Here is a 24,391-nt window from a genome sequence, read left to right as displayed (position 1 = left end):
TAAACAGTCACAGATGTCAGCGGCTTCAGAGTTTGAAAAGACGTTAAAGTGGTGAGCTGCTGCCACACTGATGTCATTACAATGTTGTTGATGTAAAATTATAGGCGGCACGAAAAATGTCTAATCGTGATCAGCAGTCTAACCAACTTTAAACGTTGTTTCTTTAAATTAACCTCCGGACCTGTATTAGTTGTCTACAAGATAAATGTGTACAAATCATTATCATAATAACTTCTGCATGAAAAGAAAAATAAATAGACTGTAACCGACTGTAGCTTCATTTTGTAGGATTGTTTACTTACACATGTCATAATTTTTGGCAACAGCTAACCAGAACTTCTAGTTGTATTAGGAGCTAAAAAGTAAATGGCTAAAAACTGAAAGTTCAATTTACTCCTGGGTTTACTCTCGCCTAAAGATTGATTGCATACATTATAAACACATTAGAGTTTGTTATATCCAAAGGCTAATTTGAGTTAATGATTTACTCAATGTAGACAGCTACCATCTATTATATTTAACTTACATATACACACAAGCATCAGCCACTTTTGCATGATGTTTATAATTCATACAGTCTTTCCCAAAAAACGACTGTGACAGGAGGATCAAATGTTTACTCCTCACACCATCATCCCGTGTCAACAATACATGTTATCTGTTGACATGTCCCTCAGCAAGACTCTTCATCCATGCTTAACCAATCATTGTTGACATCCTGGCAAGGAAGGAGGTGGAAATTAAACTGCCATTTAACAAAAATATTGAATAACAAGTCTGAGTAATGCAATGTGCCATTTGTCCTGACTTAATGTGACACATGCTACAATATTCAAGAAGGCATGTGGTAACAATGGAAAAACACAAGTTTCCCTCACACATCTTCCACACAATCAAAACACATAACAACCTCCCCCTTTCTCTTTTTCTGTTGCTCTCACACAGCAGTGCACAGACACTTTGTACTTTAATGTCAAACATGTTGCATGGCCTGGTCAAATATTAGCGTGGCACCAGACAAAAGTTCAAAGAAATGCATTTAATCACAATGGCATGCACACACAGACGACACACTGGGGCCGAACATCAAAGTGAACTCACGCTGACTTTATCAAATGAAACAATATGAGCCGTTCCTGCACACTTTCATAGGAAAATCCTGTTTTTTGTACCTTTAAACTATTACTGCTCAGAAATGCCACTCTTAATTTAGTGCACAGTACATCACATTCAGTCTTTTAGTACAGCACTAGGGCACATGAACAACGATACCCATTATCTCACGCAGTCCTAAAGCGTTCTCAGTGCAGCCAGCAGCCCATCTCTGGAGTGGATCAGAGAGGGGAAATACATTGGCCTGACAGGACCCTGGAGGAAGGGGAGGAGAGGAAAGGCCCAGGGCCTCAAAGCCCCCACAGGAAACCATTATTCTCAGCCCTGCCTTGCTGTGCAGTGCAGCCAGCACCTCAACATAAACCACTGACACAGATATGGACCAACTGAGGGCCAGCAGACCACATTCAAGTACCCAAAAAGCAAGTGTGTCGACAGCTCTGATTTCTCGCTGGTATTTCTCAGCGTGTGTGAGAGGTTGTCCAGAGCACAGGTAGAGCAATAAGAGCAAAACATGTCCGTGCAAAGAGGTGAATATAGCACATGTGTATGCACACACACACTCACCTGAAGAGGAAAGGTTGACAGGCGGGTGGCAAAGACAAAGAAAGGGGTCCGCAGGTGAGAACAAAGGAAAACTGGAAAGAAGGGAGGAGGAGAAAGAGCAGGAGGAGAAGAAGAAAGGGGAATTATCAGAGGGGCTTGGAGGAGGAAAAGCAAAGCAGGGCCACATTAAACTGCTACAGCTGGAGAGAGTGGGTTTAGGCATGGAAGACTATTTAAGAACATTTAAAGTTTGGGAGGAAGAGAAAGGAAAAGGGGAACAGATTGTTCATAACAGTGCATGCAAAGAGAGCAAACTAAATAAATGAAAAGCCAGGCAGGGTAAAAAACTGACCTCATTGTTTGGTTTAAATCCGGTATAAATGTGTTTTACTCAATGTATTAGCTTGTGTTTTTAAATAAAGAGCCTTTTCCTACAAAATCCACATGTCCTCAGTGGATTATCTCTGATACATGTTCTGGGAATCAGCCCACCAGGGACGATATTTCCAAACGATCATTAGTCTTAAATGAATCAAATCAGACTATTCTTTATTAAATCATCACTGGAACACACTTAGATATCCTGTGGGACTTGAAAGTAAATCGTAGATATTCATTCATTTAATATCCATGTGTAAAGTTCACTTAGTTTACTTTACTGGCAAAACGGAATTGAGATGAACAAAGCAGCAATTTTTTTTATTTGTTTTATCTTAAAATGTGTAATTAACTAGTGACATGCTGCGAACAGTCAATGTAGCTTATCATAACAATCATTATTCAGGAGAAGACATGCCCCCCTTTAAATTACATTTACAACAAGGCCTCACTTTACAACACAGCTGCGGCGCAGAGAGCAGCTCAGCAGGCTTAACAGGAAACATCTGGAGCTGGTTGAAGATGACCATGCTGTGTACCATGCACGTTGCATTCCCTGGTCCCCCGCATATCAACCAAAGAGCAACAACATCTGCTCCGGATTGGCAGTGTATACGATCAAAATCACATGCCGAAACCTAAAAACCAATGGCCTTTCCTCAAGAGAGAAGCAGAACTGTAACAAGAACGGTCACATGCGAGGAAAATGCCCCATAGCTAATGCCGACATGGCGTCAATGCCAATTATTTAGCCAAACCATGTATTATCTACATGTGATGTCAGTTCCCACAGCAGGTTTTAGACACATTCACAAGCACTAACCTCAGACAGACTCAAAGGAAGAAATCCGCAGACTTTTGGACTTCCCCTTCCATGCATGTGTTTTGTGTTGATGAGACATTCCTTCTCATGGACTTATCATAATGAAGACAGACCACACAAATATAAAATGACATCAGTTGTTAGTGTTTAATTGATTGGGGGATTAGTAGGTTTTTGGCTGGCTGTACATACTTATTAAGTAGCTTTTCCAGACTGGAGAGTGGATTTACTTTTTTTTTCTACGGATGAAGGATGAGCCAAAAAGCAGAAATCCCCCTGGAGGATCATTGATTTGGACAGACAGCCTGCCAGGAGATGGTCCATTTAAATTAACATGACATCACTTTCATTTCAGTGTCCAATTTAAGGATTTCCATGTGGCGCTCGAAGAGTTGTTCCACTGCTGTAGTTCTTTCTCTGTCCGTGAAATGGTTATTATCAGAGAGCGTCGGGTTGTTTTTCCTCTTGAAAACTCGGTCTTGTTTGCATAGGTGAAGAGCGTGTATAAACCTGCATGCACCGCTTCCAAAACACAGTTATCTTAGCATCTGTTAAACATTAAACCCTCCACGCTGACCTGTGTAAGACTGTGTAACCTGGATGTTTATATTTTCTGAGACGTGGAAGTCTATAAAGAACAGAACAGCTCGCTCATGGAGGGTATTATTTTAAAGCTCTTGAGAGCAGGAGAAGACAGGAGAGTACAAAAACCAACAAAGGGAAGCAGGCTTTAGCTTTTAAGGTTTCAGGTGTTTGGTCATGGTGTTGGATTTTATTTTCACAAGGGGAAGGGGCTTGTCTCTCTTTCTCTTTCGGTGGCCAGTTAAGCCCTGGATCTCTGGGCTTTTGCGTCACCACTCCCAAATCTGCTGCAACCCCAAGCCCTCTTAACCTCACACCCTTTTGGCAGCAATTCAGGGGAAATAAGCTGATTCGGCAGAGGAAGAAATGCGTCCACAGCTAAATCCTTCTTTCCCTGCACACAAAGCTGAGAGGAAGCCTGGACATGTGGCAGTAGTTACTAGTTCCTGCCTGTACACCCTCCCCAAACTTGCTCACTGACCAAATACTAAACCCAATGACACAAAAAAAACAGGCTTGCTCAAGTAAAAACCTACCTTTTTCTTCCAGGCGTTTTCAGCATCTTGGAGCTGGCCGAAGCGATCGGACAGTTTGGTCTCGATCCGGTCGGAGGCTTTGGGTTTCTTCACTCTATCCTTGTTCTCTCCTTCACCAGTGTCCTCCGTCAGTCTGAAATAAAGGCAAAGACACGTATGTTTTTCTCTATGAAAAAACATATACATTCACTATGTATTTTGGAAAGCCTTAAAGGTGTTATGTAATATAATATGGCAGTAAACTAAAATATCGTGGAGTAATGGCTTCCTGAGCAGAGAATAAAGTCACAATGTCTTGTGTTAAATATGTTATTAAAAAGTTGTTATGACATTTGCATAAACTTAATTTCTCATGTTCAATTTATTTTTTCTTTACACTGCAGCTTCTGTATATATAAACTTTTTTTTTATGTTGAAGGTTGTATGTTTTTTTAAGTTTTACTCCCTGACCTTTCTTTTGTATATTACTTAGTCAAAGGTTTATAGTTATTATTTATTTTAACTACTGTATATATAATAATCTGTGACATTCAAACTTACTGTCTTCTGGGTGCTTTAATTACATTCGATTCATTTTTACCTTTATTTTACCAGGATATTCCCATGTTATGCTACTCCTGGCAACCATTTGAGATCATATACCTCAAATGAAATGAACTCGGAGACACTTGAACCCCCTGTTCTTTGCACAGACACACATATGCGCATCTAGGTCTTATCCCTGATCAGATGAATGCATGACGTGGTTGTGTACATCCATTGACCTCTGTAGTGAGCCGCTCTGGCTTCCATCAAAGCTGCTCTCGGGCTCCTCAGCATCCTCGGACACTGTGGATGCCTCCAGGCTCTCGAGGGGCGACGGGCTTCTCATGTCCTCAGAGCTCTCCCCACTGCCACTGCTCCCCCCCGCCTGCTGCCTGTCGCTGCTGAAGCACCCTCCGTCTGTGATATTCTCGGTAAATGACTCATCTTCTCTGTCATTTTCCCCGTTGACCTCTTCCTCTATCTCCTCCTCCTCGATCTCCTCCTCCTCCTCGATCTCCTCCTCCTCCTCGATCTCCTCCTCCTCTTCTTCTTCTTCATCCTCCATCTCCTCCTCCTCTTCCTCCTCCTCCTCCTCCTCCTCCTCCTCCTCCTCGCTCTCTGCGTGGCTGAGCGTGACGCTGCTCTGTCGGGCCGGTGTGCAATCGGCCGCCGAGCCATCGCTGTGGTCCGATTCCACGCTGGTGGAGCGGCATTTCTTCAGGATTCCCTTGATGCCCCGAGGCTCAGAGTCCTGGCGCTGCAGAGAGGACGGCTGGCAGGGAGGAGAGGGAGGAGAAGGCGGGGGGGAGGCGTCTCGGTTCCTGCTGAGGTGGAGAGATCCGTCAGAGAGGAGACTGGAAGGCTGATGAAGAGAGGGAGAAAGAGAGAGAATGCTTTTATTTTCTACCAGCAATAATATTTAGAAAATCTGGAAATAACCATTACAGTTCTAAGACTACTTTAAGTGTATTCTATGGTCTGTGATTGTGGCGTGTAATGCTATTTGACCGGGCAGTTTCCAATAGCGCTCATTTGCATTTTCCACATGAACAGTGGAAAACCATTTTTCTTTCTCCCTTTTTCCCAAAGCATGAAGTTATACTCCTTTTCTAACTATTTTGCTGCTTTTATTGAACTACTGGTGTTACCAAGAAAAGTCAAATGCACATAAGTAAAAAAAAAGCTTCAGAAAGCTGCATCAAAGGTGATTATAACACGGGATTAAGTGAAAATCCAGGAGTTAATAGGTGAAATCAAAAGAAATAAACAATGTGTCGAGTAGGATTGTTAAAGCTGTGCCCTGGTCAACAAATCTGCAAGACTTGTTTGGGACGTCACTCATGTTTGTTTTTCTAAGAGAGAATAGCGTTAAAAGAAAACACATGTTGTGTCAAGTAAGTTTTATTGTGAGACTAAAGCTTTGTGTGGTCTGAGCTTACATGAAATATGAACTGCTTTAAGGATGTGATCATGAAAATAATTTAAGTAGTCATTTTTAAATGCAAAAGACAGTGATTTTGCGGTTTTGTTTCTATGGCATTTGCTCTATATTCATTGAACAGCACTGGTCCACTGTTGTATTTAATTGCGCTTTATAAATACACTTGATTGAATAGCCAGGAGGAGCATGAAATGACACATGTAAACACACCCTTTTGAGTGTGATACTGTATGCTGGTTGTTCAGGCGATAAAACAGCAGCTGGAGCAACAGCAGACGTCCTACTGACAGGTCAGAGTTTACGGGGGAGCGCTGATTCAGGAGGAGCTGAAGGACGCAGCAAATCGTGAGACCAGCTGGTTGTGAAAGTGCAACGCTAACCAGGTGGTCCTCTTCAATGAAAGACACCAGAGCGTAGAACACGTTTAAGAGTGTGAGTGTGTGTGTGTGTGTGTGTGTGTGTGTGTGTGTGTGAGATTGCTTGCATTGCATCAGTACATTGGTGACATGAATTACAGTTTGCTAAACAGAAAAGTAAACCAAAGCAGACCCAGAGGTTCGGAGAGCCAGAGTAAAGGTGAGTAAGCATTTTGGAATTGGCCCGCATGTAGAGCCACAAAATATGATTATTTTTTTCCCACATTACAATCCAGAGAGATGACTCTTATGACTTATATTTCAGACTATTGAGTTATGGAAACCATGTTGTAATGCATAAACTGAAAAAATAAATGAGACCTTTTCTTCCTCAGTGGAAGCGTTTTCATGCTGCTCCTTCCATGACGGGTCATCTGGGGCCTCTTTTTCATCCATTACCTTGCTCCCATCAGTTTTGGAAAGGCTGAAATATGAGCGGAAAACAGGCGAAGATGGTGGAAACGGACAGAAAGAGGACAAAAAACATATTTCATACATTTGAGGTAGAAGTGATTCAGGCATTACATAATGGAAAGAGCTGCAAGGTGAATTTAAACCACAAACTAAGAAACGTCATGAATCTGTTCTGCCACAATCACATCGTTTTAAACATGACTAACAGTTAGGGGTATAATCAATTATTTGTGTATACTTAATGTACTTACAACACAGTAGTTAATAAACAACCTCAACTGAATGTTACTAAATCAATGAGTAAAGCGTGTTGAAGTAGTTTTTTCTGCAGACGTTCTTATTTTCACTAACCCTAAGGGCGTTTCCAAAAATCAATAACCAGTCATTGATATGGCACTTAGTAATCAACGTAGGCTCTGGGCCAGCGTAATGATAAAGAAAGTGAACTCAGCTTATAATTGATCTCCTCTGAGGAGTGTTTTTTACCTTTGGGAGGCAGTGATGCTTGGACACATTCACTTTTGCTTTCAAGCAATATTTTTATTTAGTCTACATTAGTTGTTGTCAGCTTGATTTATGTATACAAAAATGTTTGGTTTATTTGATGCAGTGAAATAAAGCTTTGCTGAAAACATTAAGTTCAAATATCCTGATCTCACTTCTGACTTTGGTAGAAACTGAAAGCAGTTTATGGGTCAGTTCAAACTTCATGTGAACAAAAACAAACAGGAGTGAACTCTGAAAAGTATCTACACACAACCAGCATGTGGGGGATTTTAAAGATAGACACAATAAATACACACTCTCCGGCTCAGTCCAGACTCCAGTGATCACCCTGCTGGGTACAGTTTCACTGCTCCAGCTTTTAACTTCAGCCTGGTTTGCATCACCATGGCTACCACGCAGCACTGAGGCCTGTGTATTAATCCATGTGCAAGAGAGTGTGTGGCAAGCCCTGCAGGTTTATCTGGTTTATCTGTGCAGCTGTTCACATCACAAGAGATCCTTTCAATTTGTCTGTAATTACCGCTGCTCTCTGCCTGCTCGGCCTCAGTGTGTTTGTGTCACAGTGAATCTGTTCTAGCTGCTCGTGTTGTGGCATAATGTAATGAACCGCAGACCACAACATTTATTACTCTAATTATGAAGACTCTATTCAAAGTGTGAATGCAACTAGTCAGACACAACTAACACCATCCCAGCAGAGGATATACAGCTTTCAGTTACAGATTGATTCAGGAGTTGCTGTGATTAAAAATCAACTTTGAACCTGCCTACCTGGCGGAGGACTCTTCCTCGTCGCTGCTCATTATTGGACTCTTTCTCTTGTTGTTGGTGTGTTGGCGGCTGCTTCCATCTTCCATCCCCTCCTGGTCCTACAGGCAGAGAGAAGGGCGGCAAAAAGCCTAAAGGTTAGGTAATACTTTGCTTACTTCCTACACTAGCTGTAAAGCTTTATAATGGGAGTGAATGAATGAGTAAAAGCTCCACCCATACACTTGAGTGGAGCAGTTAACCCTTTAAAAGCTCCAGTGGAGTTGCTCAAGGCAGTGCAGTAGTAACCTATCACCACGAGTACACACAGAAAAAATAGAGAGATGAGCACAGCCTGTACGGTATTTTCCACATTAAAGTAAAGTGGCCTTAGGGGAGACATTAGGGTTTGTTTTGACTCTTTTCATCCCATCATTAAAGGTTAAAAGATCTCTTCCAGACATATTATATGACCAATAAAAAAAAATACCCCACCATGAATCATAAATAATAATGCATGTATGTCTAATATTGTCTTTCAATTAGAATAAAAAGGAATAAAATGTTAAAAATAATTTTTTTAAATCCAGAATTTCTGAATATAGAAATATATATACTTTCAAAATACAACGAAAAGTCCACCAGCATGTTCTCACACCTGTGTCATTTGCATATCAGACTATGATTGGCTCCAAAATGTCATAAATTATGCTCTGATGTACAACTCAAACTTAAGGTGGACCTATCATGCTATATTTGAACAATATATTGTAGGGCCATACCTATATAAATATAGTTTTTTTTTTCAAAATACCAAACAGATCCTGCATTTTAGCCATGCCTCATTTCGCTCTATTTGCTCTTTCCAGCCCTGTTTTTGCAGGGGCTGATTCTGTGATGTAGCTTTAATGCAAATGAGCTGCAGCTGACCACGCCCCCTTGCAGGAGAGGGGAGCGTGCTCTGAGATCAGCTGCTGGGCTGTCAGAAGAGGGGGAGAAAAAGAGATCTCCGTGTTTTATTCTTATATGATTATGTAGTCATTATTCATTTGTTTTAAAGCTCAATAAATAACAAAGACCTCTAACCGGCACTTTTCTAATTTTGTCCAGAAGATTTAAACTTTAACGGACATGTTGAAAAAAAAAAATCTAACTGAAACTCTGCCGCACGGTCCCCTGGTTCCTTGGAAGAGATGGAGAGGTGGGTGTTTGTCATCTGCTGGTGGACTACCGGAGAGAATTACAGCGCTTGCCTCGATGGGGAGGGATTGCATTGAATTACAGCAGCAGGAGGAGCAAACGCTTGCCTCGGGGAGGGAGAAAAAGAGCCACTGCGGAGAATAAACAGAAGGGCAACCATGCGCGGGAAGTCTTCTTCGCTGCTTTTGTGGCAGACTACAGCGCCACTTACAGGCTTGGCATATGTACTACAGCGTCTACAGCGCTTTCGAGCGGCAATGGCCGGCCGTGGCCCAACCTCTCATTCCCCTGATTGGTGGAGAGTTGGCCATATAGGCGGAGGATCAGTCTGTATCAGCTCCGTTGCAGCCCCGTTTTTAGAGATTTGGGTATGGAGGAACAGAGAGAGGGTTGTGTTTTCTGACACTTGGTGAGTTTCCTGACACACCGGGGACACATATTCATGTATAAAAGACGTACAAAAGTGCATTTTGCATGATAGGTCCCCTTTAAGTTGAGCTCAGACATGAAGGAAAATGAGTGTGAAATCAGCCTCCTCGTGTGATACTTTAGATGTATACTTATTTCAGCACAGTGAAATTAAAATACGCAAAAAGGGCGGTAGATACATGCTTTGGTTTAATATCAGACTTTTTAAAACATGTGTATAGTGTGAAGTTGAACTGTGCAGCTGTGTGAGACCTGCATCAGTTCACACTTTACCGAGACCCTGGGCTGGACCTGCAGACAAGTGGGTCTCCAGCTGTGAGCCAAAAAAACGGAAATTAAATGCTGCTTTCTCACAAAATAACAAACCCAGGAACTTATTTTTCACCCAGCGTGAAAACATCGCCTTCTGAATAACAGGCTTTAATATGCTCAGGAAATTGAACCAGGAAACAAATGTAAATGAGCTGTATCTTTCTCCAAACCTGCTTGACTCTGTGTCTCTGTGTACACATTTATTGCCTCAATCCACACTGCAACCTAACTCCTGCTGGACGCTCTGACTCACTCGCTCTCAGCGGGGGGATTTGGAGCAGCGATGACTGATAAGGAATGAAAGTGAAGACAGTGAAGAAAAACCCTGCCGATGACTTTCATGTGAGACGCATTGGAATAACAAGAGACAGGACAAAGGACGGAGAGAGAAGAATAAAAGTGAAAACAAAAAGTGGTGTGATTGTGGGATGGCCTCTTGGTGGGAGATTGTTTTCCCAGCAGGTTTAGCTGCCATCTGGGTTCACTTGGCCAAACTTGGCACTCCTCCTGGTCTGTAAAGGCCAAGTTACAACAGCTATTTACATCCAATATGATGAAACCTAAGCAGCCTGGGAAAGACGGACAGTGTCTTCATTTTTAAGCATGCATGTGTATGTCCCGTTGTAAAGGAGGCATCATAAAGCTTTTGTTCCTGGCTGGATCTCTAGACGTCTTCTTCCCACCGTTGCTTTAAGACCCCGTTTGACTGTGTGTGTGAAGTCAAAACTTTGGCGAGGTGTGTATATGCAGGTGCAGGACAGCTCAGTCTGTATGGAACAGCTCAATTTGATATTACTGGAGCAAAAGATCCGGGGGGGTTGAAGCGTTCACCAGCTGTGTTGGAAAAGGGCTCGGAGTAACTCAGCGAGGGGAATGAAAAATGGTAACCTTAGACAGAACAAAATATGGATATAGCATCTGTGACATGATCCCTCATACATTTCTAAATAGTTTTGAAGCTCGGATTTGGTGTGCTGTCAAGACAATCGCACACACACAAAATGACTAAGAGATTATGAAACATTTGGACAAAGGGAGTAAGGAGACAGCCTTAAAGTACCTTAAAAATAGACGTCTTGGAAGTCCTCTTGGCATCCCCAGGTTTCTCGTCAACTAGAAAGAACACACACACCATGAATGCAACAATAAGAAGACATTTGCTAATGCTTCCTGCCAGCAAAATATCAGATGTTTAGTCAGTTTGTCACATGAAGGGTTTTAAGGAGGACAGAGTGTGTTTGGTATCCAAAATATAATACACTGTTAATGTTGTGGGATATGGTAAGATCAGACATGCTAAATCATACACAATTCTTTGGGGAAAACAGAATATAATTGCACATAAAGACACAAGCGAGATTTAAGCCAGGTAATAAGTCATGCCTGTACACACATATTAACACAAACTCCCCCACACAGACATAAACCAGACTCTCAGTAGGTCCAGTCAAAGTTTTCCTTGCTCTCGATGACAGTTTGGAAAATATAAACGGGTGAACTGACAGGATAAAATCTTATTGGCTAATAAGGTGTCTTTGGATCTGAAATAGGAAATGAATGTAGCGATGTATTCCTCAGCCAAGAGTGAGTGTATTTAGACACACCAAAACCATCCGGCATCTATCTGCTGCCAAGAGTTAATGATGATATTATTATGCAATACATATTTTTGTTGGATTGATTGTTGTGCGTGTTCCTATCTTCTATTCTCATGCGGGTAGACTAATCAAAAACAGCCCTGAGAATAAAACCTTCTAATCTGCACGCAAGGAAAGCATTACATTGAATGGTATTCCTAACCAACACAAATGTCTAAAGTCAACACGCTCAAATCCACTCATCTACTTTAAATCAGTTTGTATTGCATTGACAAGGAGACGTGGTGATATTGTTCCCGCTCCAAAGAAAACAAATGAACAAACAAATCCAAAAAGTCTCTGACGCCCTCCCCTTTAACTCCCAAGAAGCGATTATTTTGCGGCCTGATACTTTCATTTTGAATACTTTAGATGTATGTTTCCAGGCTCCCCTGCTGTCCAGAACCTGGCATGATTGACTTCAGATGACATCACACATTGCAGACTGGTGATTCCCCACCGACTGCACTTTCATACTTTTTGAATGCAATCCAATCTTTTTCACATCATCATCCATCAAACGTTCAACCCAGAGACAGAGACAGAGTCAAAAAGAAAGACTCCAGGGATGGAAAAACCTCCACTTAAGTTTACGGACTGTTCCATAAGTGTTTTCATCCATCAGAAGTGCTCGGTCACGCTGAGAGTTTATTGTAAGGGCCTTTGACCTTGTCACGGCCAAAAGACGTTTCTCATAGCAGACATCTTGCATCGTCACAATAGGAGAAGCATGTGGTTATAATCAGGGCTGGGGATTACATCGAAATGATATTAATATTGTGATATGAGACTCTATACCGTCTTAGATTTTGGATATCGTAATAAGGAGAGTTTCCTGATTTATAGACTGTATTACGATAAGGTCGTAACATTTTCTGATGCACCAGACTGTTCCTTCTTGTTCATCTTCTTTTATCCATTTAGTCATTAGATCAACATTCAGGCAATCCATTTTTTGCAATTGTTTACACAGGGCCTTTTTCCTCTATAATATAATTCCATGAACAAATGCCTATAGGCTCTGCACACAAGAGAATATAAGCCAATATGAGCAGTGTGGAATCTGAATAATGCTTACTGCAAAAGTCACATGTAAAGCAATAACCTTTTTCGTCATAGTGAGCTTAAATTAGTCCTAATGCATCTTTACTAATGTGAACATGGGTTAATGCATGTGTGCAGTTTAAACACACATCTTACTGAAGGTTTCTACAATGTGTTCACTTCACTATGAACCAGTTTGATGTATTTATGTTGGTATTTCCTCAAGTGTCCAGCAGAGGCGTTCAGGCTCCAGGGCCCTGACTCCTCTGCCAGCTCGGACAGGAAGCTCATCAGCCTGTGAATGGACCGATAATGCTCACACACTGTCGCTTTTCACACACCACTCGCACGCCTCAATTACAGATGAACACTGACTGCTCTTTGTTCCTCTCTCTGTCGCTTTGGGTCTTTCTTTTACAATGATAACTCTTATCTTCCACACTCAATATGTTGATGCACAGGAAATCCTCAGAACTCTCTATTATTTGTTCCAAATGTTTAAAGTGATTAAAATATGTTGAGTGTATCATGGCATTGGATTTTAAATATCTGAGATCATAATCCTGGATAGACTTTATCTATTTACTCTATAATAGATCTGAGAAATATTCAGTTAGGACACAAATACAGTCATGTAATGAGTATATCTTAGTGGCAATATACCACAGGAAGCAAATCATTAGCAGCAATTCACTGTTTGTTTCTGACTTCCTGTTTTTGTTCGGATATCACAACCTCTCCTCATCACACCAGACTCAGTTTACAGAAAATAGGGTAGAAACTACTGCTGGATAAAAAAAGCTCTACATATGGCGGTGAGTAAGCACTTCAGTCAAATGCACTTCTCATGACTACGCCATCTTCCATTAATGCTTACTGTGCACATGTACACTAGATGATGACAGTCACTGTGAAAGGCCACAATATTCTTTGATTGGATTGAAAAATGTGCAGATTAATAATGATTTTAATTTAATTCATTCTCTTCCATCTTTGTCGTTTTTAAACGTGTGTTTTTGTTAATTGTAAAGCACTGTGTTGCACTGTGTGCTATATACATAAAGTGAATTCATTATTTCAGGGAACACAACAGATACCATGATATTAAAATTAAGTGTTTTTATTTTGCAAATCGTAAAAAAAAATCTGGTTTTACAACCATAATTCCAAATTTAGTTCGAAGGTAAACAAAGGTATGTTTACATAACACTGCTTTACATATCCTGAAATAAGCAGGGACCTTACTATCACCTCCTTTCTGTCTCTTGTGCAGTCAAGCATTCACACGCACACACAAAGTGAGACCGCCACATCAAATACATGAGCAGAGAAACGCATAGAGACAGGCCACTGAGTCAGACAGACAGGCAGAGGACAGACAGACTCAGGCTGTGGGCTCAGGTGCTGCATGCGAGTGGGAAAAGTGAACCGTGCGTAGACATAGCCATTTTCTCCTTTCTGTACAAGCAGGATTAAAAAATGGTTCATAATGCTATTTGTCTTCAAAGAAAAAGCTTCCAGTGTACATACATAATATGATCAACATTTGCACAGATGAAAGTGCACACCTACTGAGTCATGTTCACTAAAGACACGTGCCAAGCATTATCTCCCTTATTTTGTAAAAGAGAAAACCATCGCTTGAGGCAGAGCATTCACTTTAAATTAAACAGTTAAGGGAACAATGCAGAGACCTCAGTAGATCGGTTTCCCTTCAGAGTATTAGGAAGCCAACATCAATAAACCAGGGAGGTGATCTGACATTAGCAATTAGCTGAGTATTAGAGAGAACTTTAATGAGTTAGGGGAGAAAGCGGTGTGTGGATGGAAAGAGGATCTGAGAGCAGTGAAAGTGGAGAGTTGGTCTTACCCTTTGGCTCCTCAGTGTCATCGGTTTCCAGCAGCCTAGGGGAGAGAGAGGGGACAAATGAAGTCACTCCAACACACTGAAGTGATGACACAGAAATGATGCGTCTGTTGCAATTGAGGTTTGCAAACTAGATAGAATAATGAGGATATTAAGTCTTACTTACGTGAGAAAGTTGTATTATAAACCAAACTGTCAACAGCGCTGCAATAAGCCACTGTGTTTGATCTAACATTTATTCATGCTGCTGTTACAGTCCCATGTTTGCAATGATATAACCGCGCTGCCTGTGTAGCCTCTGAAGATGGCCATTCATCTCTAAGTAATGGCTGTTAAATATGGATGGGGACAGCAGCTGCCTGTGGGGTAGCAGCGATGATGTAACAGGAGGAGGGGAGAGGACCGCTTTTAACACAATAGAGAGTCGTAGTGGACATCTGGGAGGGGTCAGAGGTTATTGAGGAAGGGGAGCTGGCCCCAAGCCAGTCTCTAGGTCCAGTTTTAACGGGTCAATGTTGGCTAAATACAGACGGATCCATGTGTAGAGAATGTTAAGAAAAAGGAGCTGGATAGAGAATTTCAAACCCTGCTTTCTCTCCTACACACTCAACCAATCACTTTGTGAGATGGGTATAAATGTACCTTGCGCTGCAGATGGGTTCTGGTAAAATCCTGCAATCACCAGATGACACAAAGGTTCCCCTTCTCAGGCTTTAAGTAATGCATTTGTGTCTGGATCAATCAGCGTCCTATGAGGAACTACTGACATCCATTAGTGTGGTACCAAAAGTGGTAACAACAGATGCTGCTTATAAATTAAGTATGGGATAATTGCAGAGAGGCGGTCAATAATGACAAAAGATCACCAACATGGTGATCAGGATCCCGACTCGACAGCAACGTAATTTAACATGAAGACAGCACTGATCGAGGTTTTCTGTTACTGTCCAATTCTGTTCTCATTTGCCCATTAGTGTTAACTTCCTGTCTGCATCCTTCTGTTGATTTCTCTGACATCCCGCACTCTTAACCTCTTTCCTTCTCCTGCGCTCTTTTTCTTTTCTTTGCGGAGGACAGTTTAGCCATCATAAATCCAAGTTTTGTCCTCTCCACAAATAATAATAAGTAAGTATTCCATGGTGTTTTCTGATGGAGGAAACTAATGTTTGTTGTCCACAGCTGACGTTGCATTTAACAGACTTCTTTCTGCGTATTGAAATTACTGCACATCGTCCCCTGATCCTCCTTAGTAATATCCGTTCCTTTTAGTAGCTGTCTGTTAGGGAGATATTTCCAAATTGTCCAATCACAATCGAGTATTCGACAAAGCTGTGTAATAAACACTGTTAGCAGATACCCTGTATTGGCCCAGGTATTTATATGAGAGCTGAAGAAGTTGGATCTGTGCAGATAGAGTATAGTGGCCCATTTATTGTTGACTGTGCAGTTATATTATGTAGGGCAGCGGTTCCCAACCTTTTTCAACTCAGGGCCCACTAAAGAATCAAAAACGTTTTCGCAGCCCACATTCAACCATAAACAATACGGAGGCTAAATAAAGTTATGTTTGGTCAATTCAGAACATGTGACACGTTGTAAATCCAGTAGAACAGACCGCTGTCAAGGACTGTAAACGGAGGCGTGTGGCGTAGTGGGTTGTCCGTAGGTGTTCGGATCAGGGGGGTCACAGGTTCAAACCCCACTGCAGTCAGCATGTCGTTGTGTCCCTGGGCAAGACACTTCACCCCAAATTGCTCCTGTGGGGACTGTCCACAGTATTGAGTATGTAAGTCGCTTTGGATAAAAGCGTCTAACAAGTGACATGTAATGTAATGGCCATTGCTAAGCAGGATCAAGAAAGAGAAAGGAAAAGAGGTTAAAATAAAAATAATTCTTAATAATGAAAATGTTTCCACTAGGGATCGGAACGATTAATCGAATAATCTAAATTATTCAGGTCTTCGAATATGAGTTGTTTTTTTTTTGGGAGGGGTGCCTAAGTTGATTACATATTATCAAATGGAATAATTCAATGTATACGACAGTGGTGCCATAGCTAAATGTGTTAGGTCTAAAGGTGTGTTTTGCTCCACTCACCGGTCCCTCACAGCGGGCAGAGCTGCAGGTGCTGATCTCTCTCGCGTCCGGTTATACTTCACTCGCGTTTATGTCGAAATCCATCAGATCTAGCTAGTTCTAGCTAATGATATGGCTGCTGCCCCTCCCTACACGCAGATCACTCAAACCTCATCTTATGCCCAAATTCCAGCTGAGAGGGTCTTTTCTACAGCTGGCCTGATTGTGAATCGCCTCCGCACCCGCCTCTCCCCTGAGCATGTAGACATGCTCATATTTTTAAACAAGAATGAGTATTGAATAGCTGCATTCTGTGCATAGGCCCTGTTATAGGTTGTTGATCTCTGTTGTAATAGGGTTACGTTACCCTAACCCGTTATGTTGTTCGTGTATGATCCCTCTTTAAATTTAAAAACCAAGTTATGTTTTAAGCATGAAAGCTGTAGGCCTATCGCTGTCAACTGTTCAAACTGTGATCACCAGTTCAATACATTTGACAAATTCGACTTGGTTTCTATACTTATTTGACCATGTCATTTTTTTATTTTTTTATAGGATATGTACATTTCGGTTAACCTTTATTTGGGGGTCGAATATTCAAATATACATTTGCTTTCAAATTCCCATCCCTAGATTCCACACAAATCCTAATGTTTTGCAAATTATTTGCGGCAAATATTGAATTTACATTTACACCCTTTAATATTTTATTTGGGCTTTGAGATGTAGACCGCACACAGTCAATAAATACAACTATTCTTCTGGCTAAAATACATATTTTTAAAAGTCAATCAAGGAGTAATCTTAATTTAAAGGTGGGGTAGGTAATTTTGGAGAAACCAGCTAGAATTTGAAAATACACAACCGGAACAAATCTGCCACTTCCTTACAGAGCCCCTCCTCCAACACACACGAACGCGCACATGACCAATGAGGGCACGAGATAAGTTTGTGCACAGATGGAAGGCTGACAGGCAGGTAGGCCATCCAGTTACTTTAGCCGGCTAAAATGATTGGTCGTGCTTTTTACAGCGCTACGGCTTCCACAGATGTTTTGTCAAAGCACTTAAGATATTGATTGCCATCGGGATGTTAAGAGCATTCCATGGAATATAACAAAAAGTGTCGAGCCGGTTTCTCAAACTTACCTACCCCACCTTTAAGGTGTTTGAAGAGTAGATTAAAAATACAATTTATTTTGGAAAAAATGATTGCCACAAAAAATCAAAGGGTGGCTCAACACGCCATGAAATGGGAAATAATTAGCTCTAACGAAGAGTGGGATTAAAGGAACAATAAATATGCTTGCCATGTTGTGTTTTTGGTGTTTTTTGGTTGTCAACCTATTTTTGTTTGTGAAATGTTGAAGTGATCCTATACTGACTGTATCTTTATTTCTTCTGTTTTTGTCTGAGATGGGAATGCCATCTCCTATATGTTATTGTTATGTCCATGTTTGTGTCTTTAGCCTGTACAAAAACAAAAATGCCTTCGCAGACAGCCCACAGGTTGGGAACCGCTGATGTAGGGAATAAACATCATTTAGTACTGCATCTGACTCAGTATCGTCTGACTCTTCTTGGACTGGTGTTATATTGAAATCCCAAAACTGTGTTGAAAAGTAATTTTTAGAGCAGCATATTATTAGGAGTCATTTTGGGCTTGGGGTTTGGATACCTCGGAAAATGTTGTCAGTTTTTTGGCTGGCACGCCTCAGTACAGCTTTACGATATACAGTGGGAAATCTCAAATTGCCACCCCAAGGTATTTGTGGCGTGTGAATATGGTTGGAAATGGAAATTGGGATGGAATATTACAAATTGAAGAGTAATGATTAAAGTAATGAAATATTCAGCAATCTGTGGCTGTGCAAAATAAACACAACGTTTCAAATGTTTACACAACTTTCCCCATTTAAGGCTCGGCTTCTAAATACAGTCCGAGTGTGGACCATGGCGAGTCTCAGGCTGACTGGTGCCACCTAGTTTTAAAAATCCAGCTTTAACACACTGCTGTGCAATCACATGGCTCAGAGACACTTAATCAAACCCACCCACATTGAGGCTTTAGGGGGGTGGGCTGCAGAAGTTGGCCCTATGCTGCCATAAAAACTAACCAAAGAAGAAGAGAGGACCAGAAGAGCCACAGACAGAATAGGGGGGGAAGTTGTAGAAGGAAAAGTTAAACATACATTGAAATCAAGGCGGGCGAGTCATTAATTAAAAAGAGTAAACGTCCTCGTTATGTTCTAGTAGTACATCCTGTCATACACAGGTGAGAGAGGCAGCAAAGGGATATAATCATGACTGTGGTATAGTTAGAAGATTTCCTTTTAAATGTGTCTAATTTGTGCGCTTAATTGCAAGGAAGCTCAGTTCTTCTTGTGGCAGGTAGAACAGCGGTGTCACGCTTCAGCCATGTAAACAATAATTATCCCAATCCCATTTAGTCCCGTTTGGTGTTTGGCTAACCTCAACGTGCCAGTAGCTAAATGACTGGTGATTAGGATACATGCGAAATGACCCACAGAGCGTTGAACTCAGAAATAGAAAAACAAATCCTTCACAGTATAGATGGAAATTTGTTCTAAGAATCAGCTGCATTTTTGGTATCGCAAACATGCATTCATGTAAGGTCTTCCTAACCCGAGCATCTCGCTTTTGGATTATATCAAAAGCGATTCAAACCAGAAAACAACTTTTTAACTTTACTTTAACATTTAGGGTATACGTTTTGTAGTGACATAATATGTATTTTCTTAAATAAAATATGAAGGTATAACGGGTGAATTTTAGGCAACAGTTAATTGCAATATGAAGACGCAGTGTTTTGGAATGTCACCCTTCAACTGTAACCTCACAGGGAAGGATGCCTGTCTACGGCTGATACACTTGTCGACAGCTCTCATTATCTCTGGAGCAGCTGAGATCCAGTTTCCTTTGTGCTCTTAAATACTTGTGAGCCTCTAATCTTAAAGCACATGCAAGTCCACCAGGAATGTGAAATATATTGTATTAATATACTCTTCAGATGTATATATAAGGATGCCAAATAAAAAAAACAGAGAACTCCACTTCTCTCCTTATTGAAGGTGAAACATAACGTGCAAATAAACCGTTGATGTTCAAGTGTTTGGCCTCATTGTTTAACTCTGTGTTGCACGAGGGTGTCAAACACGAGACTGCACTGCTGGACCGAGGCACGCAGCGAACGTCATAACAAAACCGACAAGATTAGAAGCTAACGTGACGGACAAACGTGTCAACACGTCAACCCACTATCCTGTTCTCTGAAATTAAAACATGTAGTCCATAACTTTGTGTGTGACTTCACTCTGTATTTTGCCAAATATTCTTAGTGTTGTGGCTCAAAACAGTTCCTTCCCCCATTGCATTATGGGCACAAACCAACAAAAAAACGACACAAATTAAAGATTGCTCCATATCCACAATGAGGCATAATTATTATGTTTGGAAAGATTTGTATAAATTCAATACTTAATTCTGCATTAAATCATAAATCAAAACTAACCGTTTCAGTGCAGCTTTTGTGTAATTGATATAGAGTTGTTTTTATTATTTTTATAAATGTTAACCCGTATATGAGTGTGTTTGAGTACATTTGAAAGCCCTTTATAAATAAAAATAATTTGTAAAAAAAATGTTTTTGTTAAAAAATGTTTGGAAATAAGATTTTGGGAGATAAAGAACATCAAAACAATGATGAATGAAGTAGAACTCCTGATAAGGGAAGATTTGCTGACACATGTCGTGCTGCACATACTTTCTTTAGAAATCTATTACAACACAAGACAAGCCTTTCCCAATCCTTTCATATAATTGGCCGAACATATCTATCAAATCATTGCTTACAGCCATCTAGACATCTTGCTTCATTAGACGCAGGGCATGACAATCTAGCAGAGCCTAATAACCACCCCCTCCCCCTTTAAGCCCCACTCTCTGACATGATCTCGTTCCCTCAGGCTGTTTTTCAAGAACAGACAAGTCTGGCTGTTTTCACGCATCAGAGTCCTCGGCTTGATTACAGCTCAAACATCCCAAAAACCCACGACTGAACATGTTTTGGTCCATCTATGTGCAACATTCAGAAGAAGAACATTCTTGGCACTTAATGAGAAAAACTCTTTGAGGTCACCGTGACAGTACCGGGTTGTTACCCACACACACGTTAAACATGTGAGATCCTGACTGCTAAGTGAACCAGAAGAAGCAGCTTGCACGACGTCACAGCAAAACAAGGGCAAAATAAATGGGGAAGTCCGCTGCTTTTCACTCATGGCCAATTTTGGAAATGTTGGCGGCCGTGTTTACTTCAAACAAGAGAACTAAGTGTTCTCCCAATGTGCCGACTTGTTGCCTCCTCTTAACTCATGAGGAGCCAGCAAGCTCTCTGACAGTAATCTAATAGTCACTTTACTACGAATAGTGCAAAAGTCTAAATCAGGGGAGGAAGTAGAAGAGCTAATTTAGTTAATTAAACTATGCTATTTGTAGGGACCTGAACATTATGTTCCAATTTAAAGAATATATAATAAAGACCTGTACTTTACTTGAGATGCATACAAGCATATCATGTGTTTCATTTCCACAATTTATTGAGGACATGTCAGAAAAATAATAATTTACATGTGGAAGTGAGGTAAAAAACAACTTTGGGTTTATGTAAAAAAAAAAAATGTCACTAAAAAGAGAAAACAATTATGTATATACAAAAAAAAGTAATATTATAGCCTATCAGAGAATAACATTGCAAATGATGATTAGCTGCTAAAAGGGGGAAAGAAATGGTGAATAGAAAACATTTCTAGATTCTGGACAAACCATTGATAGGGACATGGATAATCACATGTAATCACCTCTTTTGTCATATCATCATTTTATAAATTAAACTCCTGAGATGTGAGCCTTGGCACTGAACAGATTTGTGTCTTATGGCTAAGTGTATGTCACAAAAAGAATAACACTGTGGCTGAACAACAGTATAAACATAGGTGTTTTGTCTATGACAATGTGAATAAACTCACCTCAAGTGGGAGGACGTCTTCACGGAGGGGACAGCTTCTGCTTTAGAGGATGAAACCGTGTCTGTCTTGAGGCGAGTGGTTCCCTCTTTCTCTTTGACTGGCTCATCCTCAGTATGCTCCGGTTCTGCTGCTTTACTCCTGACACCTCTCCGAGTGTATGTTTGCTCTGATCCGTTATCCTCACACTTTTCCTTCTCCTTGTTTTCGGATGACCCTGTTTCGGATGCGTCTCCGATTTTCCGGTCCCGACGGACATATTTGGAGGTGAATTCGTCCGCGTTGCCATAGCGCTCGGCGAGCTCCCTCCTCCTCTCTGCCTTGTACAGAGCGATGCGCTCAGCCTTAGTCTCTAGGGCCGAGTTCTGCAAGGTGTCTAGTCCATCCATCTTTAGAGTTCAATGCAGTTTAAGGGGTCAAATGCAGGTGAGAAGATTCCAAGTTGCTTCCTCAATTGTCCTACCCCAGATTTGTAGACCAGCTTTCTTGTAGATCCCCTCTGACAGCAGTGTCTCACTCCATTAAAATCATGTCAGTGCTGCAAACAAGAAAGGAAGACATTGTTAGTGCGTCATGATTGAGTAGAATTTCAGACGACAGGCAGGGGTGTAAATCTCTTTACACACTGTGTAAAACTAGATGTGGTTGGGCATATACTTCTCAAGCTTTCGTAGAAAGCTGGCTCAGCTGGTTAGCCCTGCCCCGGCTATCACCCCCCAATCCACCCCCCGCCCCCCCTGTGGGGATGATGTCAGCCAGCTCGCCTCAAACACAGCGGACCACCACAGCGAGACTCTCATATAACCTCTATTACATGGACTCACTTGGAGCCATTTGGAAAGAGGGAGGAGTGCAAGTAAAGCTCACACATCAAAGAATATCTTCATCCCATTTGATTCCTTACTAAGTAGAAGCTTTGTGCCAGGGCCAATCACCTCTTGAACATTCTCCCACCTCGTAATGATTCTGTATTTACTACAAACACAGAGCAGGAGAAAAGCTGAATCCAAGCCGAAGTGTGAATGTGTTTGTATATCTGCGTGTGTTAGCCCTGTGAAAGTCTTGAAATCTATCCGCACGGCCTCTCAGCTAATGCATGCTGGGGCAGGCTTCAGCTTCTCTAAATAAGATAATCCCTTTAACATCTACCCCTCTCCACATCTAGCCCAATAACAACATGTACGATTCAACAACTTTGGATAAATTGTAGGTAAAAAAATAATAATCAGGAGTTGAGCTCATTTTTTCCCCCATGATTTATTCACACAGCAGAAAACCACACATGTGGATACGCAGAGGTTTAACAACTGCACGTTCATAAATTCATTGCCAGCTGACAAGAGTGATAAAATGTATGTGTGCATAGTATTAGATACTCTACACCACCAAGCACAGGGGCTTTTACGCACACATTTTTCACAAGTGCGCTTACGATGCTTCTGTCTAAGGAGAACAAAACTGTTAAAAAGTGAATAAAGAAAGTGTATTTATACTCTAGAGATGGACAGGGGGTTCAAGTAGCCCCTTTGTATCTTTTAAGCATTTATCCTATGGGTTCTGGGGGAGGGGGGGTCATATAAATGACTGATGTCTGAACAATCACAGCAATGAGTGAAGAAAGAGGGAAAGTGAAGAATGTGTCAGGGCAACAGGGAATAGAAAGGTGAGTCTGGTTATAAGGGGAAATAAATGAGCTGACTCCAAGAGCCTTTCCTGTAATGATGACAAGCTTGAACCAATCTCCAGTGTACCCTCCTGACCCCCGACCACCTGACCACCTGCTGGGTTATAAAGTCCAACCAGAACCTGGTCCCCTTAAGAAAATATGGCTTTGAAAGATTACACAGGAAATAAGTGTATATGTCGGGGAATATGTGTTTCTGTGTGTCTTTCTTCACCTTGACCTCTGCTGTCCCTCCTCCACCTAACATAACAGTGGTGAGCTAAACAGGGCCTCCCTTGTGTGGGTTTAAATGTAGTCTAACCATAAAGTGTAACTCTGCTGGACCATTACATGCCGTCTGCTCCCTGTTATAAAGCCAGGAGATTTCCAACACTATGGAGATATAAATTCAACATCTGTTTGTTAAATTAACAAATCAGCACTTGGATTGCAGCTAGTCCCACGACAAGTAACCATAGCCAACTAAACTGAGCCGGAAAGTAACAATCGGCTCTAAAGCATTTTTAAAAGGAATTTACTGGATAATATGAAAACCAAATGAATATCATACATCATGTATTGGCAGTGGTGTATCCTTTAAGCTTCAAGTCTTCAAGAGCTCTGCAGCCAAAAAAAAGGTTGTTACTGGAGTTGCAAAACACTTCTACTCTAGGGTTGTCAGGCTAAACATTTTCAAAATAAGGTTTGTTTTGGTTGTAAATTCATGGTAAAAACGCCAAAAATATATATCTACAATTAAGGCAGCAGTTAACTATGACACTTCCTGAACTGTTTTAGATCAACTTTCCTCATCCAAAACCTAAAGCAGAAATCTTACTTGACTTGTTTTAGGGTTAAAACTGAATGTCACTCCGAAGTCTAAATTGCCTTATGAAGGCAAAGAGTTTGGATGTTGATTTCAGGACTGTGCACACACTTACATAATTCACCAAGGTCACTACCTATAAAAGGATTGGTTAGAGTACGCTAAAGCTTGTCCGTGGAGACCCAGAACATCGAGGTTGCTTTGTTTGGAAGCTGCGGCTGTTATTTTAAGCAACAAGGGGGGCTGAAGCCATACATGAACAATC

At 41.2% G+C, this 24,391-nt stretch overlaps 1 protein-coding gene across 2 annotated transcripts in view; it reads right to left on the bottom strand.

Moving 5' to 3' along the window:
* Positions 1 to 24,391, bottom strand: part of svild (supervillin d) — a 51,082-nt gene that overhangs the window by 14,155 nt on the left and 12,536 nt on the right. For both annotated transcript variants that reach the window (XM_034214427.1, XM_034214428.1), the window contains exons 2-8: positions 21,641 to 22,175; positions 14,521 to 14,555; positions 11,030 to 11,082; positions 8,053 to 8,150; positions 6,682 to 6,784; positions 4,743 to 5,365; positions 3,979 to 4,111 (exon numbers count right to left, since the gene is read on the bottom strand). In XM_034214427.1, the coding sequence (XP_034070318.1) occupies positions 3,979 to 4,111; positions 4,743 to 5,365; positions 6,682 to 6,784; positions 8,053 to 8,150; positions 11,030 to 11,082; positions 14,521 to 14,555; positions 21,641 to 22,026 (1,431 nt within the window). In that variant the 5' untranslated portion in view covers positions 22,027 to 22,175. The remainder of the gene's footprint in view (positions 1 to 3,978; positions 4,112 to 4,742; positions 5,366 to 6,681; positions 6,785 to 8,052; positions 8,151 to 11,029; positions 11,083 to 14,520; positions 14,556 to 21,640; positions 22,176 to 24,391) is intronic.

Source organism: Gymnodraco acuticeps, unplaced genomic scaffold (assembly GCF_902827175.1).
Source record: "Gymnodraco acuticeps unplaced genomic scaffold, fGymAcu1.1, whole genome shotgun sequence".
NCBI classification, from domain to species: domain Eukaryota; kingdom Metazoa; phylum Chordata; class Actinopteri; order Perciformes; family Bathydraconidae; genus Gymnodraco; species Gymnodraco acuticeps.
This window is presented reverse-complemented; position numbering and strand designations above follow the sequence as displayed.